This window comes from Crassostrea angulata, chromosome 6 (assembly GCF_025612915.1).
Source record: "Crassostrea angulata isolate pt1a10 chromosome 6, ASM2561291v2, whole genome shotgun sequence".
NCBI classification, from domain to species: Eukaryota; Metazoa; Mollusca; class Bivalvia; order Ostreida; family Ostreidae; genus Magallana; species Magallana angulata.
The window spans coordinates 33,546,575-33,563,773 of NC_069116.1; the positions used below are offsets into that span (position 1 = coordinate 33,546,575).

Here is a 17,199-nt window from a genome sequence, read left to right on the forward strand (position 1 = left end):
ATTTACTGCAGTATATTGTTGAACATCTTAACAAATACTACTCAATGACATGTTTCATTTGGGAAACCCTCATTAATAATATATTTCAGTCTTAAAGTTAGATGAAACTTTCCATATGTGTTGATTCTCAAACAGATCATACAAAATTACAAATTATATTTCATGTATTGTCAGCTTATTTTTATGAAGATAACTTTTATTGAAGTAAACATTATGATTTTCTGAAATGGGTACATTTTTTTTTCAGTCCACATTGGAAGACAATTTCTATCAAAGTTACAAAAACTTGAAAGTCCGTGAAAGTTTAATACTGAATAATTGAAGATTTTAGATCAGTTTTAGATATATTATTAAGTATGTCAACCAGTAGGTGCCAGCATAGACAAATATCTAATATGGGGCTGCCCTGCCAGATATTTCTAAACAAGCTTGTGTTATAAATTTATCAGGACACTCTAAATTTTAATGTTTCAATGAAAATTTTAAAAGCTGCCATAATTTTTAAATGGATCATTTTTGTACTCTGAGCAAACCTGTGTTAATAATTTTTGCAGGGCTATCATAACCCCGCCTTGGACATAGAGCCTCACTATGACCCGGAAGATGACATGGTTTACCACGAGAGACACTTCAAATCCACATTTGAACCATTGGTACCAACGAAATACGACGGAGACTCGATTCCCAAAAACATTCCTCCCATCATGACTACTGGAAAGCGGGGCAAGGTGCTGCCAGCCCTAGTGTCCGACAAGACCTCGCCCTACTATGTACCACCTGCCTACAAACTGATGGAGAAACAGGGTAAAAAGAAGAAGAAAAGAAGTAAGAGGAAGGTGGGCAACTGGGACCATCCTCTGGAGGAGGCGTACCATGCAGGGATACGGACCCCACCCACCCAGGTACAGATGGACACAACTAAGATGGTTGTAGCTAAACATCCGACAAAACAAATGGAGCATGAGATGGGATATGCAAAAATCCACCCAACTGCTACAGAGAAAACATCTTCTGGCATAAGCTTTGACCTCGGCATGTTTGAAAAGCCAACTCAGCCTCCTCCTCCTCACCATGCCAGAAAGCCTAGGCCTGGTGATGCGAAGCTCTACAAGGTCCATCCCATGCCAGAGAGCAGAGGGGGCAATGGCTTTGATCTGAACTTGACAAGTACCCCCACTCAGGACCTGACCAACCCAGGGGATTCCAATCACCGTCAACAGTTCAGGTTCAAGCACGATGAGTCAGAGAGTGAATTCTGATTCAAACATGAGCACAAGTTTTAGACTGTTGTTTTCTTTTATTATATGTACATACAATTTTGTAAACAGATTTTTCTTTGCCAGTGTTGTTTTTTGTTGTTTTGATGAAGTTTTATAAAACAAGTTCTGTGATACTATTTTTATCTGCATTTGTGCCAAAACTGATATTGTGATATGTTTATATTGTGTATTAATTTTTTTTAAAAATTAAAACTTTTGTACTGTGTTGTGGAAAATAAAATAGACACCAATATCATTGAAAATGAATTAAAATGATTGAAAACATGTGGTTTTTGACTATACAAATGAGAATTTTATTTATTGTTAAATTATTTTGCCTAAACATACCTAATCTATCATACTATATTTTTGTCATTGTTAGAGTGGTTTGAATAAAGTAAGTAAACAACTTCTGTGTAGTTTTTAGTCAGTAGGTAATATTCTTCAGTAGACTTTGCGCTTTGAATTAAAATTGTGAATATTACTTATCAAGGTGAGTCCGCCTCCAGTTGATATATCTTGTACATTTATAGACTCGCGTCAAGAAGCGTATAAATATATGTAACATGGGCGGTGGAATCATTTAATATAGCCTTTAAAACCCACATTGCTTAAATGTGGTGGTAAAAAAACTTATTCAACGCTCCATATTTACATCGCCTGAATATTTTTGCCCCTGTTTCTTGAGAAATCCGATTGTGCTCATGCTACTGACGCCAGACGATGGCGTAGCTTTCATGGAAGCACGTGCTACCACGTTGTGTGGTAAAAAAAAAAAAAAAGAAAAATAAAGGTAAATAAGAAAAAAATTAAGTGCTCAAAATATTATTAATATTGAAAACAAATTAGTTTTCCGTTAGGCTTATAAGTTTGATTTTCCGTTGAGGTAGGCAAAATAAATATGTAAGTAATTTTATAATAGATTGATAATTTGAAGTTTATATTATTGATTTTATTTTCCTTTTGAATGAAAAATGACAATAACGAACTGTTGAATTAAATTGATAAGTAGCAAACAAATAAAATAAACTACAATTAATATATTTGTAGCGCTAGTGATATCTGTTTTACGTACAATATACCTCGATCACCTTCAGGAAATACATGTATGCGTATAATATGAGGTGTGAGCATTTTTTTTAATTTAAGAGAAGCATGGGATACGGGATATTAAACGATGACTTAAGGGAATTGCTCGAAAGCATTTTATTGTTTATATTTACATCTATCTGTTAACAAATTAATAAATTGATCGTAAAGAGTAAGTAAAGGTAAGTAATTAGTTCGTTAGGAAGTCAGATATTAGAAACAGCCAAGTCGTCTGACATCATCATGAATACTTTGTGCAGTGTGTGATTTTTCTTGGGTTGCTGAAGGTTTCAACCGATTTATAAACTTGTTTGGACTGGGTCGTGTTGGTTTTAGCCCTGTGAGTTTCTATAAAGCTGTGATTCACAATCGGTTTTCTAAAGAAAATTAAGGAGAAAATACTTGGTAGAAGAAAATATAAAGTTTTTGCATGAAAGTCTACTAGTATTTGTAGTATTGAACGTACTAAGTCTACTAAGTACTACTATTGTCTGCATAACGTACAACTAAAGTGTGTCATGATTTATTTGAGTTCATCCTACAACTGGAGTAGAGCATTGACTAACATCGACCTGACTCAGCGTGATATCGTCGCATTTAGCTTTGGAGAATTCACATCTGAAAAAAGAAGAAAAACATACAGCGAACTAATTTGATATATGAACAATGTGAATTCCAAAGATAGCACCGAGTTGTTTGTTTACCCGCTGTTGTACATGACGCCGTTGGATCCACAGGTGAGTGTGACAGTCGCTGGGCAGTTGATCAGGTTCTTGTTTTTACAGAACACCTGTTGGAACAGGACAGTCTCCTGGCTCTGGGTGGTGGTAGTGGACATCATCATTGTGGTCATATCCACTGGAGCCATGGTGGTGTCTGTTCCCATCATGGTGGTATCTACTGGCATCATGGTGCTGCCAGATGGCATCATGGTGGTATCTGGTGGCATCATGGTTGAGCCAGATGGCATCATGGTGGTATCTACTGGCATCATGGTGGTATCTACTGGCATCATGGTGGTTGGTGGTCGTGTAGCGCTATTGCAAGCACCGTGACTCTTTATACTCAACGTAGAGAACATGCACAGTGCATGGGCGAACTCGCAACTGTGAATAGATGTAATTGCGCATTACAATATGATAACATCACATTTTCTTTAGCTGATGAACGTTGAAAAAAATCACGTTTTCACACTTACTGATTAGCGTATGTGCGATCGTCTGAACCGCACACCTGTTCATCACCATTGGTTACGTGAGTCCTGCAGTCAACGACTAAAAGATCCAGACAAAAGTGGGTTCCGAAGTGAACGTTGAGGTCCTGGATCTCGTTGTTGACGTGAAGAGGGTTGTCCGTCACGAAGCCCTGGTTATGTCCGTGATTTCCGTGCGCTCGGACGGCTTTGCCGTGAACAGCTGTGAACATGATTTGGAATTAAAGATTGAATTCTTGGTAGAATTGATAGTAAATGAAGCCAATTTTCTGTACTCCTTCGACCATTATTTATGATTTTAAGATAACAAAAAATAATTCTTAACATATGTATCGCCAGAGTCAGTATTTTATTTGCGTAACACACGTGAAGCAGGTATTACGTTGTACTAAAGTTCCTGGTATTCTACGTTAAAGATCTCCAATTGGTCCTGTTGTTGCGTCTTTACACTGGGTATTAAAGGGACTTGGACACGATTTGACTTAAAAATTTCAAATTTGTTTTTCCAGTTGCAGTGTTCATACTGATAAATATAAAAGTTCATAATGCTTTTTCAAAATTTAAAACTCAAATATCAAGTCATAAGCAAGATACAGAGATCGTAATTCTTTGTTTTGTAAACAAAGCTCGAATATTGTCATTTTAACATATTCGTTGTATTAGAGTAAATTTCAATCAAATGTAACTTTCTTTTGTTGATAATAGTATTTAAGAAGATATTGAATTGTTTTTACATGTCATTTTGTTTAACAAATTCTCTTCATTACATTTTTTGTAAACATCTATAAGACTCGAGCTTTGTTTACATAACAATCAATTCTTACTTCTGTATCTCGCTTGTAACTTGACTTTAACATTTAATATTTTGGTCAATCACTTAAAATGCACCAATAAACCATTTTATGCATAAAAAATAAAAATAAAATTTTTGATCTCAAATCGTGTCCTAATCCCTTTAAGGACTAAAGTATCGACAAAACTTGCATCATAATCATGATGCTGTTTTTCCTAAATAGGTTTATGTGGTAGTATTTGATATGTACTAAAATATCACTTTATGACGTCAAATATGTTACTCTTAATGACGACAATTTCAAATTGAAAAGTCAAACGAATACTGATTTGAATATCTTATATTCTTTAAATACCAGATAAAAAGATCTTTGAATCAAGCTTACCAGCAGGAATAAGAATGGCAAAAACAAACAGAATCATGACGAACTCTTGGAAAGAAAAGGATAGCCACTTGATCTCGCCGAGTTTCTGGTTATCAAAGGAACCTTCAACCTTGTGCCCTCTTTTTATCCCTTATCACTGATGACAAGACTTCGTGTCTTCTTAGGGAAAATGTGATAATACGAGACTGATTTACACGTACAAAATTAATATTCATTAATATAGCGACAATTACTCTTTCACGTACATGTGTACACAACGTGTGTATATTTGTCTAGCTGCAGAACTATAGCTCTATTGGAAATCGTAATGTGAGGTATCAAGGGCTGACATAGTATATTGCATCAAATAAGTATTTCACCTTTCAGTATTTTGTTAAACTCCACCCTTTTCAATTTCTAGTTAGTAATCAACAGATGAGGGCAAAGTTTGTTCTTGAATTATGCAATGTTTCAGAAATTTGAAGATCATGAAGATGAGATGGATGTTACGTAAAGAACACAATCATGACTATCTAACAACATGAGTTTTGTAATTGCAAACAACTTCTCTTTAGGTGTTTGCTCAGCCAGTAGAAAGTTATGTTGGTGAGTTACATGTACATGCACTATCATTCATAATGGACATATACTGAGCAAGGTCATGTGTTGTACTTATGTGAGTACAATTAAGTCAGTATTCATTCTTCTTGAACCGTCAAGTTAATCCTATTGAGTGGGACGTGAAATGTTCGCTTCTTGTTGTATTCAATGCGTGTGTTACAATACGTAATTTGATATGGTACTAAACATTATAATGTCAACATAAAAAGAATCGCATGTAAGGATATTCAAACATCAAGGTCACACTTGTAGCTCAGGTTACTTTTTGTTATCACTGATCATGCGACGTTTTTACGTCTGAACAATTCAAGTTACTTTGGAAATATCAGACTAATTTGGACCAAACTCGCTTGAGCACAAGACACTACCTGTCAATATCGTGGGAGTTAAATTACAGTAAAACACGCTTTTGACGAACACGCTTACAATGAATCAACGCTTATAGTCAAGGGATTTTAATTCCCCGTGAATTATAAGTATATTGTGCAGTTAACGAATATGACGAATTACGTTTATAAGGAATTCTCTACAGTTATTGCCGAGATCAAAGAGATGCCGCGGACATTATTCTCCAATATACCACGAACGTCATCAGTAAATTATCAGATCAGAAATACCTATTTGTCTCGCACTGATCATGGAAGAACAACTTCAAACCGAAAAAAGTTTTAAAACCATGTCAATTTCACGTGTTAGTTCCAGCCAAAACAATGTGTATCGCCTAATTTTTTTATTTTTAAGAGATCAATGCGGCTGTTCCTAGGACCTCCCCAGCACATTTTCACTGCCTGTTTTTACATAAAATACATGTATATAAAACTGTAGTAGTAATAAACGTGTTAAACTGCCCTTAAACATTAGGAATATAACTCAAAGATATTTTATAATAAGTGAAGAGTATTAAAAATCCAAAGAAAAATTCTGTCGTCTGCATGTGATTCCTTTGATCGATACACAAGTAAACATTACTAACAAAACCGTTGGGGTTACACGGAACAGCCGTCAAAATGACCTAGATCGTCTCTCTAGGAGAAACGATCTGTAGAAATACTGGGCTGTTAGTAGATCTTGTTTTCGTGAATGTTGCAAGATAACCTCCTCCGTCTCGAAATGTTGTTTGAAATATAAAAGCGTCGGCTTTTATATTTCAAAACAACATTACTCGACCTCGGAGGTTATTCTGCAACATTCACGAAAACTCGTACTTTATTTCTTAAGTAAAATTGCCCATTCCTGGCACTTCGTTATAAGCGTGATTTACTGTATTAGTCAGATATATTGTGAAGCTAATGAATATAACGAATTACGTTAATAACAAAGTAAAATTGCCCATCCCTGGCACTTCGTTATGAGCGTGATTTACTGTATTAGTTATCCAAGTCCAAACAAGGTTGGTGTACTTGTACTGGCAGTCACAGTTATGCAATTTGAATTTCATTTTGGACTACCAACTGAAAGGTTAAAACTGCTTATTAAATAGAAAGACACTGTTTTGTCAATATCCTGAGAAATCTTTGCTTTGTAGACATCCAGGTTTGTGCACTGATCGCTTCAATGAAGAACAGACGACTCCAAATGATTGTCAACCCACGAGGTCAAAGGTCAAGGATAAAACTTATCTCGCTATAAAGAAGTTATTGTTTCGGTGCAAGTCTTGAGAGTTTATGGGGTAATATAATAATATTTGTTCAACATTATTCTTCAGCTAATATGATCTTTTTACAGTAGAACTTGTCTCATCCAGTTTTTCAGAAATCCGATTTGAGAATTTTTTCCGGAATCTGTAAATTTAATGCAACTTAAAATTGGATTATTGTAGATACAACAGTTTATAAATTCTCTCCTTCTCTTGTATTATTTATAAAACCATGCGTACCCAATCAAGGCGTGTCTTTAATTTTTTTTTTCAAACGCATGCACCAGTTTTAGAACAGACAGCACGTACCACATAAGGTATTTCAGAGAGTTTATGTCGTTTCCAACCAATAGAACAACGTTTCTTCCATGTGTAAAAATAGAATTCACATGATCCCGCCCTGAATAAAACAATTACACAACATACACACGTACATGGACACAATAATGGACATTTTTAATGATTGCACACATCAGTCAATGTGTTGCCGTTTAATTCAGAATGCCACGCGTTCGATGATTCCATTAGTGCGGCCATTTCTGAGAACACCTGTGTCTTTGGTTTCTGCTCCCTCCATTCCAGCCAGTAGGTCAACATGGTGCCCTTGCCCTAGAATTCAGAGGACGTGGTAAGAAAGCGATGTTTATATTATTTTTTCCCGCATTTTTCCTTTATTATACGTTGTTTTGGGGGTTTTTTCAGTTTGATTGGTTTTTGCTTGTTTGTTTGTTTTTTGTTTTGTTTTTGTTTTTGTTTTTTGTTTTTTTTTGCTTTTTTTTTCAAAATTATTTTCAATTTCTACATTTATAAATCTGGATTAATATAATAATATTATTGTCCTTGCCTGCAAATTGAAAAGATCAGCCCCATCCTTCTCCAAAATTAGTGGATAAAAATATTTTAGACTTTACAGTTTTAATTTTAAGGATTTTATAGTTGTTATTCGTTATTGATATATGATAAATAATTTGTAATATTTGTATTTTAATATAACAATATCTATCCCAAAATACCGTGACCAGCCGGCATGCCAACGAATGACTTACTAGCATAGGTCAAATACCATTTTTATAATACAATGTATCTGATAACAACTTAGCCTCCTTTAGTCTCCTTACCTTGATAAAGATCTCTCCCCTAGTAGTTAAATCGATGTCCGGCGAGTCCCGAAGAAGTGTAGCCGTGGAACTACTGATTTGAATTTTTGATGCTGAAAAAAAGAATCGGGCAAATAATATGGCGCAATTGCCTTTTTTGGTAGAATCGTTAATTACATTTGCTGGTCATTTAAATCAGCACAACTCACTTTCGTGATGATTCAACCTTCAGTGGTTAACACTCTTATTTCTATTCTTTTACTTTATTTTTGTGCAATTGTCATATCGTATTTACAACCACCCAGTCAATTCAAAATTTTCAATATGACATTATGCGAACTTTGGTGCCCGATTATATTGAATATTCTGATACGGTCAAATTGAAGATAAACAAACCTTCGCTCGTGCTCTCCATCCTTGATGCTGTGTTCACGGTGTCCCCAAATAAACAATAGCGTGGCATTTTGCTACCGATAACACCCGCTACACAGGGGCCTATACAATGCAAAAAAGCAACTCTTCACCGATCAATACAAGGCAAAATTCATTCAAAAATATGTACCAGTTTGAATTTCAGCATAAAGAATAACGCATAATAGTTCCAGCATGAGACTGTAAAGAATAAGCCATAACGTATTAATTTTTAAATGATGTGTACCAGAATGAATTCCAGCACGGAGTTGTAACTTCCGGTGCGGCCGGTGCCGGATTTTGAATTTGTCGACCACCTTCATTATGGAGATGGTCATTTTGGCGATCTCCGTGTGGTGGTACGTGTTCCTCTGGGGCAGACCGGAAGCACACATGTAGGCATCCCCGATCGTCTCCACCTGATCAGACGACAAAAGAAAAGAGGGGTAACTGACGATACAAGCCCTATCTCTATATAAATAAACTGTCATGATATGTTTTTATGCATATTACAATAATTGTAAAATTTGGGACCAAAATCATACATATCTGTTTGTTTGGTGTGAAAGTTTATTTATTGGCAAGTATAAAAAATTACACTAAACTAAACTATAAACGTTTGATAAACAAGTTCTAACAATCTCTCCTTGGCACAGATGTTAGCTCGAGGTGGTCAAAGACGTTGGACTAAGCCGGAGTAGCCGGAGCAAACCCACAAGTATAATCGGGCGACCACCATTCCTTTTTACATATATACACGTATCACGGGATGAACTCGGATCGGGTTCATTGGAAAGTATTATTGTCATATTTAATCTCACCTTGTAGACGTCATATGCGGTGATGACATCATCAAAAGTGGAATATAGTTCATTCAACATTTGCACAATCTGAAATTACAATAAATATATACAAAAATACATTGTACTTATATAATCTAATTTATTAAACATAACGCAGCGATGTATTGTAAGAATGAAGGAAATGAAAAACTGTGAACCTGCATTGGCGATGATTCTGCGGAGAATGACGTAAATTGTACAATGTCGGTAAAAAGAATGCTAACTGATTCAAATGCTTCTGGTTCTACAAATCCTTGAGACTGTATCTGGTGAGCGATTGATCTACAATGTCAATGAGAAAAGTAAAGAAGTCGAGATAATCCACAAAATGTACAATTAATTACGCGTATAAGTCTCCCTTTTACAAAAGGAATATATAGTGCAAAAGTAAGACTGAGATCAAAAGTGAGCTCGTCTAACTTGAATGGTCCGAGGTCGGATGCGTGAAAGAAAACACATATTACTTTATGTAAGTTACAATTGATTCAACTGTGTATTTTGATGGATAGTATAAATGTACAATGTACGTCCCTAAGTTGAAATTGTGTTTTTACGTTTAAACGACATTACCAATCTATAGTACGATCCGTAAAAATAAAATTGAAGCGAAACAAAAACAAAACTGAGTGATGTATACGGTAATTTTCGATTTGTAAATTAAATTGTGCTTAATTTATGTTAAGGAATCGCGCTCTACATACTGGGGTAATAGCCGATATAGAAGATCCTCGGCTCTTTTCTTCTCATGTAGGTATTTCGATGTCCTCTCTTCAACCAATTCCTCCAAATTCGTTGCATATTGCTCCATTCGTTTCAGAAGATTGTCAAAAAAGTTGTCAGCTTGAACACTGAAACAGTTTTTTTTTTAGGTGAAAAAAAATCTTATTTAAGTTGGTAAAAAAAATTACCTGTGCAGAACAAAGGTAATTCACTGAAAATAATGAACCATTATAATGGTGCTGCATTGAAAATGATTTTTTAAACTATTTAAACAAAATAAAAATCACACACAATTATTTTAATTTATAAATTTCATATATACGTACAGTGCACATTAATCATACAAAATTACAAATCGAGCAATAATTATAATTGAGCAAGAAGTCTAATTACTCTGTAGTAATTTTGATGTTCTTCTTCAGCTCTTTCAGACTAGGTCTACATTCGGGACTTTCGTCCCAACACTTTGAGATCAGAGCTTGGAGTTTTCCCGGACAATTATTGGATTCAAACAGAGGCCGGAAGTGAACAGTCGTCTGGTTCCTCAGCCGCTCTATGATTTCTGAAACAAACGGAAGTTCCCAAAGTTGAAATCATATCTTTTATCATATATAAATAATTCATAAAAGACAAAATGAAATACCATTTTAAGAAGGCTGGATGCTCTTAAAGTTATATATCAAATCTTATTTGTTAAAATATGACTTTTAAGCCATAAGCATTTATTTAGTAACGAAAAAAATGAAATCTCAGCTTTCCTAATTTCTTTTTTCTTCTTTTTTTTTTTTTACAAAGCTTTCCTTTTGAAAATAAAGGAGATTTAAATAGTCTAAATATAGCATTGGCCATCAGGTCCTGTACAATTGGTTTGTTTACATATTCACCGTAAGGTTGAATCTGAATTGTCTCGACTCCAAACGGACCAGCTCTCTCGAACAGTTCATGCATTACAATGGCTAGCGAGTAGATGTCCGATAGTTGATAGTGGCCGAAAAAAGGAAGAACTCTCAGTCGAAGTCTCTCTGGCGATGTCCAAAGCAAGTCTATGAACAGAATTACAACCAATGTAGACTCGGCATTCAAAAACCAAACGATACCCCTTAGTTTGTTTAAAACCTCCATTTGAGTATTGACTGAAATCTACTTCCGTATATCCTGGGGGTTTTTTCCTGATCAATTTCACATCGCAAAAATAACCATATGCAGAAATTATATCCGGTTCTGTTTGCTTTTAAAAAATTTTCAAAATATCAAACAAATAACTGACGCAAATAAGAAAGGTTTACTATATTTTCCAAAACATTATGACTCGGATGAAAAACGCCAAATAAACGGTATTGTATACATAATAAAATATCAATTTGCAGTTAACTGTAAATGACCATGTATTGAAACAATTGCAGTACTTAATAAACACACTCTATAAAATAACATTATTTTACTATAATAGTATCAAAGCCGCGAGTTTCCTTGGATGTAGTTATAAAGAACTCAAAAGCAACAAACATTATTACTATAATTTATATTATTTATATGTTGGCCCTTTGAATAATTTCTATAATTTGATAACTCCCATAATAAGTAAGATTTAAGTTTATAAACGCCAAAAGAATCATACCTCGATCGCATCTACTTTTCTTCTCGAGCCATTCCCGGGGTCCAAAGTCCGTCAGTTTCAGAACAAATCGGCCATCAATGACGCAGTTCGAGCTTTTTAGGTTTCCATGGTATCGAATACTTGAGCTGAAGATGTATTCGAGACCCTTGTCAAAAGAAATAAAATTTCATAATGATATAGGCTCTTAATTTTTCATTTAAAAATACTTTGTTGCTACACGTACAGTACTGACTGTATCATATTGCATGATTGTACCTGGACATATTTTCAGAACTGAAATGAGTTTTGAGAGCTAACGAATAATGAAAATAATTTGGTTTAGAATTACTTAATTATGTCCAATATAGTATATAAACTTTTTAATGGTTATTATAATTACAGTATACTTAATGCATATAAAATTCCTCTCTTAATTACGTTCATCTTGGTGTTAAGGAATGAGTGCTACTGAGTGACCAACAAACAAACCTTAAAGACGCTAAATACTTTTTAAAAAGAACGCTCAATGAATATACATGAAGTTTTAAACCGATGATCTTAATTGTATTTTCTATCGATGTACAATGCATTGTGAATTTTAAAAAAAAACTACTCAAATATTTTATGCTAAATTATTCATGCAGTCCAATAAACTACACATCTCACAGGACCTCGTTAATAAACGGCATCAGGACGACAAAACATTTTAGAGAACTTAACTTTTACCATAACATCTGACTTAGAAATGTATGTTTTCAAAGACCATTGTACATGCAACAAGCACCCTCCCAATGTGCAATGTATGAGGAGGTATAGTATAGGAAGACAGACGGACGGACTTATTGCTATAAGCAGCTCATAAGGCGACCGTTCTTTCTATCATTTTTTTATGTTCACCGAAGATAATGTTACAAAAACTACATATTATTACTCACCCTAATTGTATCCCAGAGTAAACAGCAACGGAAGTCCCAGTTCATGTTGATATCTTCATTTTCCAAGATATCCTTGATCAAATACAGCTTTACAATTAATAATTATGTTTTCTGCCATCCATATGCTTGGAAGCATGAATACGTTCTTATAACGCTTCCGTCAGGGAATAAACTATAATTCCAAATAATTACCCTTTTTTTGCTTTCTACATTGTATTTAGAGTTATCAAAAGAGGACTTCAAAAAGAAATTATGCAAAATAAAGGCCCTCTTTTGTTCTACACGTATATATTTCTATATTCAAATTCAGATTGCGAAGTGTAGAATGATTTCCTGTGCCTTCAACAACTAACTTAGATAAACAGAGGTATAAATCTTTCGAGGGGGGGGGGGATTTTAAAATTCGAAATTCTTTTTTTGTTGTAGTGTTGTAGATTGTATATGTTAAATTTAAGAAGGTTGGAAGGTCGTGGTCATTTTTAGAAAAATCTTATCGATTTTAATTGATGTCCCTTTTAATTAAACTGTAATGAAAATTCTCCAGTGCGCTTCTCCTACCATTAAGCTCCCCTTGCTGCAATATTCCGCCACCACAACAAACTTGAGAGAATCCATGCAAAATCCGAATACTTTGGCTACGTTCAAATGGTCCAGTTCTCGAATCTATAAAGAAAATAAAAAACTGTTTGAAAAGTAAGAAGGGAAAAGGAAGATCGGTAGAAATAAATTGTTCATAAAACGGGGCAGATTCATGAAGCTATCTTAAGTCTAACATATGTCTCAAATGTCTTAGGACACATCTTAGTCATAAAAGAGTTTCTCAAAGCCGTTTCAACTTACGACACCTCTTAAAAATCATTCAAACTTTAAGACAATCCAACAGCTGTCTTATCCTCAATAAACCCAACAGTTAACATGAAGATTGTGAACCACTATTTCTTAAAATAAGAGCAACTGATATATACATCATGTCACAGTACTCTGAGATATAAATAAGATTACAATTAAAACAATAAATCTAGATGTACATGTATTTGGATGTTTTCAAAGATACAGCGTTGATCGATTCACTGAATATAACACCTACACATTTTTTCTTTAGTTGTTTTTTTTTGCCTTGTTTACATGACAAAGAGTTGTGAACTTTGTATCTTGCTCATAACTCTACGACTGACTCTCAAATTTTATTTGATCATTATAAATACATTTTTAAATTCATATTTTAAATAATAAAAATAGTTCAATTGATTTTGACCAAAATCGTTACCATGCCCCTTTTAAGATGTGTCTTAGAGAGGTCATAAGATATGTCCAGGACATAATATCCTGGAACATGTCTTAAGAGGATCTTAAAGAGGTTCGATTCTCTGTTTTTTGGGTAGCCATTTTGGGTCACCTCTATTCTAGAAATTATGCATCATTATGATGCATAATAACAGAAAAATTTGAATTTATGAGTAGAATCAATATATGATGCCATCATATATTGATTCTACTCATAAATTCAAATTTTTATAATGCCAATTAAACTATCTTCAATAAAATAGTAAAGGAAAAATTACATATTTACAGAGTTTAGTATGTGACTATATGGTTTTTAAGAAGAAAATTAACATTTTTTATAACTCAGTTGTTATAGTACCGTCAATTTAGCTTCCTTATTTTCAGTGCAAACAAAATTTCCAGATAGTTTGTGCTGTAGGATATCTTCATTTTGTTACAAACAACATAATTTTACAATTTTTCTATCGACACATATTGGCAAATTTAACCTATATTTCATAAAAGTCAAGGAAAAATGAATCCCCATTTTGGCCTAAAACCAGCTTATTTCATGCCATATCTCAAATTTTACATAATAGACCCATACTTTTTGTTTTATTTTCTGAAATTTTAAGATTTTTCTGACAAGTTTATCATAATTTGAGAAAAAGTTTGAGGCTTTTAAAAAATTTCATTGCATGTTGAATTGGAAATGGATAAAAATAGCGTTTTATCAGTGCAAAAAGCTCAAAATATCAATTAATGATGAAGAAATTGTAACATTTTTCTTTATGATAATTTTAATTCTATTTTTTATAAATAATATAAATTTGTATTTGATGCCATGGTTCATTTTGATAACAAAATATTGAGAGAAAAGCGATTTCTGCGCAATCTGCACTTTCAGTGCAGAAAGGTCATATTAAATGCACCGTAGCGCCAAATGAAGCATATAGACCCCCAAATTTTGTTTTGATATTAGGTTAAGCTGTGTGTGTAGATTTTTAAAAAATACTTTAGAAAAAAAACCTTAAGACCGCAGGATCCAACGTCTTTAAGATACTTTCATGAACATGGCCACTGATTAGTATCTTATGATTTCAATCAAAATAACTATATTACATATGTACACTCTACAATAAAACAAGTAAAAAAAAAAAAGAATCAGACAAAGGAAAAACAATCCGTAATACCTTTGTAAAATGTTAGATACTTTCTTTGATAGCTTATTCATTCATTTGTTATGGTTTTTTTTTTTTTTTGAATAGGGAGGTTGAGATTTCAAACGTGTACGGGTACGTGTACGTGAACTAGGGGAATCACCTAAATTCTTCGCGTATTACGTCATCAGTTTTTGTGACGACATGGTTTCTACACGTTCTCTAAACTTGTAGAGTGTCGTCTACACGTAAGTACAAACGTGTAGCTTTTTAGAACAAATAAAATCTTATTGATGAGTGAATGTATTCTTGTGATACATTATATAGATTTTTAAACTTCATTTGCATGAAAATTGATAAGAAATTTACCATTTATTTGGAATTAACTAAATAAATTCATGTCACAAAACTGCGTCGATTTACGTACACCTATGTATCCTACAAGTTAAGAAATCTCAACTGATAAATTACAAAAACGTGTACGTGTACGTTTGTTTTAATACACGTACGCGTACCCGTACAAGTTTTAAATCTCAACCTCTCTATTATCACGGTTTCTACAGCTGCTAATAATTCGACATAGCTCCATTATCTTCTTCCTCTAAGGCGATCTCCTTATAACGTCTGTAAATCGCCAAACTTGATTAATTTTCACATACACATCGACCAATTTTTGCTGTTTAATTTCGAATATCTTAATATTATTTTCCTCCTGGGACGGCTAAACATTTGTGTACTCTTTTTTTACATACCTGTCGGAATTCTTTCACATCATAAATGGAATCGCCCTTTTCAAATTTTTTCAGCACAACGGTTGCTCCCTACGAAAAAGAGACGATCATGTAAAAGTTTTCGCACAAAGCAGGTGTTCAAAGTTCATTAATTACAACTGAGACTGAGGAGGATTTCTTCCCAAGGTCGAATCAATGCAAGAGCAAATGTTCGACGCTATGTCCCTGCTTGCTCTTAGAAGTAAATCGTTGCGGCTTTACATCAATAGTTATTCGCCAATTTTGAATCTCTCTCTCTCTCTCTCTCTCTCTCTCTCTCTCTCTCTCTCTCTCTCTCTCTCTCTGTGTTCATGACTAAATATAATCATATGATATTATAATCAAAAGTTTGAAAGTCTCGCCATTTTGGTCTGTTTACCATTCTAGATTTTATCTTTTATTATTTGAACTAGGCGTACACTTTAAGTTCATACAAAGTAAAACAAAGCATGCTAAGATCTAAGAAGGACCATCACCGTCACAACACCCACCCCCCCCCCCCCCCAAAAAAAAAAATTGCTAAAATTTCATTGGCCTTTATAACGATTATTCCATTATTCCATCTACGGCGAAACTATTTAGTAGTATTAGAATTGCTGTTGTGTTTATTCACTCCATGACTTAATATCACGTCATTGCATGAACAAGGCACAGACAACCACATGCAAGTTCTCGCAATTTAAAATAATTATTGTCACTCGTACAGAAGTACACTCTAAACACGAGGGACATTCTTTGATTTTTTCCCCCAATATAACCTATAATTAAGACGTGTATGTACAAGGTTCGCCGTCACCAAGTTTCCCCAAGTCAATACCCAGCCTGTGTAGTCTGTACATTTCTTAAACCCCCTGGCGCACGGGCACTTTACAACACTTTGCAATAGGGATTCTTTGGCTTCGCACGAGCTATCGCATACGTTGCACGAGCTCTCGCATTCGTTGCATGCGTTTTTGTGGTCGCATCAAGTCTCCTCAAAATTGTTGACATGCACACTATTCAGACGCGACCAAATGCGGTCCAAATTATTGCAATGCAACGCACGAACATTAGTACGAATGTTTTACAATGCTTTGTGTACTCCCAAGAGCGATGCATGATTTGTAAAGATCGTAAGATAAATCGCAGCTGTTTTTGTGTGTGTTGTGCGACCATGAAACTGTTGCTCAACGTTTCTCATGTAACGTTTAACTATCTTTGCAAGATTTATCGGTTTCAGTATCCTTGCTTTGGCCGTATATACTGGATATAGGGTTATTTTCGCCACATGACATTTTACGGTTCTGTCTCGTCTTGAATTCGCCCCAACAGTATTATGGTAAAAGAGAGATAATACGAGACATTGGAATTCGCCAAGTCTTAAAATATGCCTACTGAATAGTTCCCTAATACAGTATACACTGTTTAAGATTAATTATATGTTTCAGGA

At 34.4% G+C, this 17,199-nt stretch overlaps 3 protein-coding genes and 1 long non-coding RNA gene across 5 annotated transcripts in view; 2 read left to right on the forward strand and 2 right to left on the reverse strand.

Annotated features, from left to right (window-relative positions):
* Window positions 1-1,488, forward strand: part of LOC128188824 (uncharacterized) — a 118,851-nt gene extending 117,363 nt beyond the window's left edge. Inside the window, exon 255 of the mRNA XM_052860104.1 lies at window positions 555-1,488. Coding sequence (XP_052716064.1) covers window positions 555-1,259 — 705 coding nt within the window. The 3' untranslated portion in view covers window positions 1,260-1,488. The remainder of the gene's footprint in view (window positions 1-554) is intronic.
* A 1,367-nt stretch (window positions 1,489-2,855) lies between these two features.
* Window positions 2,856-4,899, reverse strand: LOC128188823 (uncharacterized). The gene is made up of 4 exons (XM_052860103.1): window positions 4,740-4,899; window positions 3,547-3,763; window positions 3,053-3,454; window positions 2,856-2,966 (listed from the first exon to the last, which is right to left on the reverse strand). Exons 1-4 carry the CDS (start codon window positions 4,774-4,776, stop codon window positions 2,882-2,884), a joined length of 741 nt encoding a protein of 246 aa, XP_052716063.1. The 5' UTR covers window positions 4,777-4,899; the 3' UTR covers window positions 2,856-2,881.
* A 2,384-nt stretch (window positions 4,900-7,283) lies between these two features.
* Window positions 7,284-17,199, reverse strand: part of LOC128188822 (atrial natriuretic peptide receptor 1-like) — a 49,225-nt gene continuing 39,309 nt past the window's right edge. For both annotated transcript variants that reach the window (XM_052860100.1, XM_052860101.1), the window contains exons 13-25: window positions 15,753-15,821; window positions 13,136-13,240; window positions 12,578-12,649; window positions 11,664-11,808; window positions 10,930-11,088; window positions 10,439-10,607; window positions 10,027-10,173; window positions 9,484-9,607; window positions 9,305-9,373; window positions 8,731-8,902; window positions 8,469-8,567; window positions 8,094-8,185; window positions 7,284-7,584 (exon numbers count right to left, since the gene is read on the reverse strand). In XM_052860100.1, coding sequence (XP_052716060.1) covers window positions 7,432-7,584; window positions 8,094-8,185; window positions 8,469-8,567; window positions 8,731-8,902; window positions 9,305-9,373; window positions 9,484-9,607; window positions 10,027-10,173; window positions 10,439-10,607; window positions 10,930-11,088; window positions 11,664-11,808; window positions 12,578-12,649; window positions 13,136-13,240; window positions 15,753-15,821 — 1,575 coding nt within the window. In that variant the 3' untranslated portion in view covers window positions 7,284-7,431. The remainder of the gene's footprint in view (window positions 7,585-8,093; window positions 8,186-8,468; window positions 8,568-8,730; window positions 8,903-9,304; window positions 9,374-9,483; window positions 9,608-10,026; window positions 10,174-10,438; window positions 10,608-10,929; window positions 11,089-11,663; window positions 11,809-12,577; window positions 12,650-13,135; window positions 13,241-15,752; window positions 15,822-17,199) is intronic.
* On the forward strand, window positions 8,809-9,403 carry LOC128188825 (uncharacterized). Its single transcript, XR_008244193.1, has 2 exons — window positions 8,809-8,929; window positions 9,140-9,403. It is a non-coding gene; the product is annotated as an uncharacterized LOC128188825 (long non-coding RNA).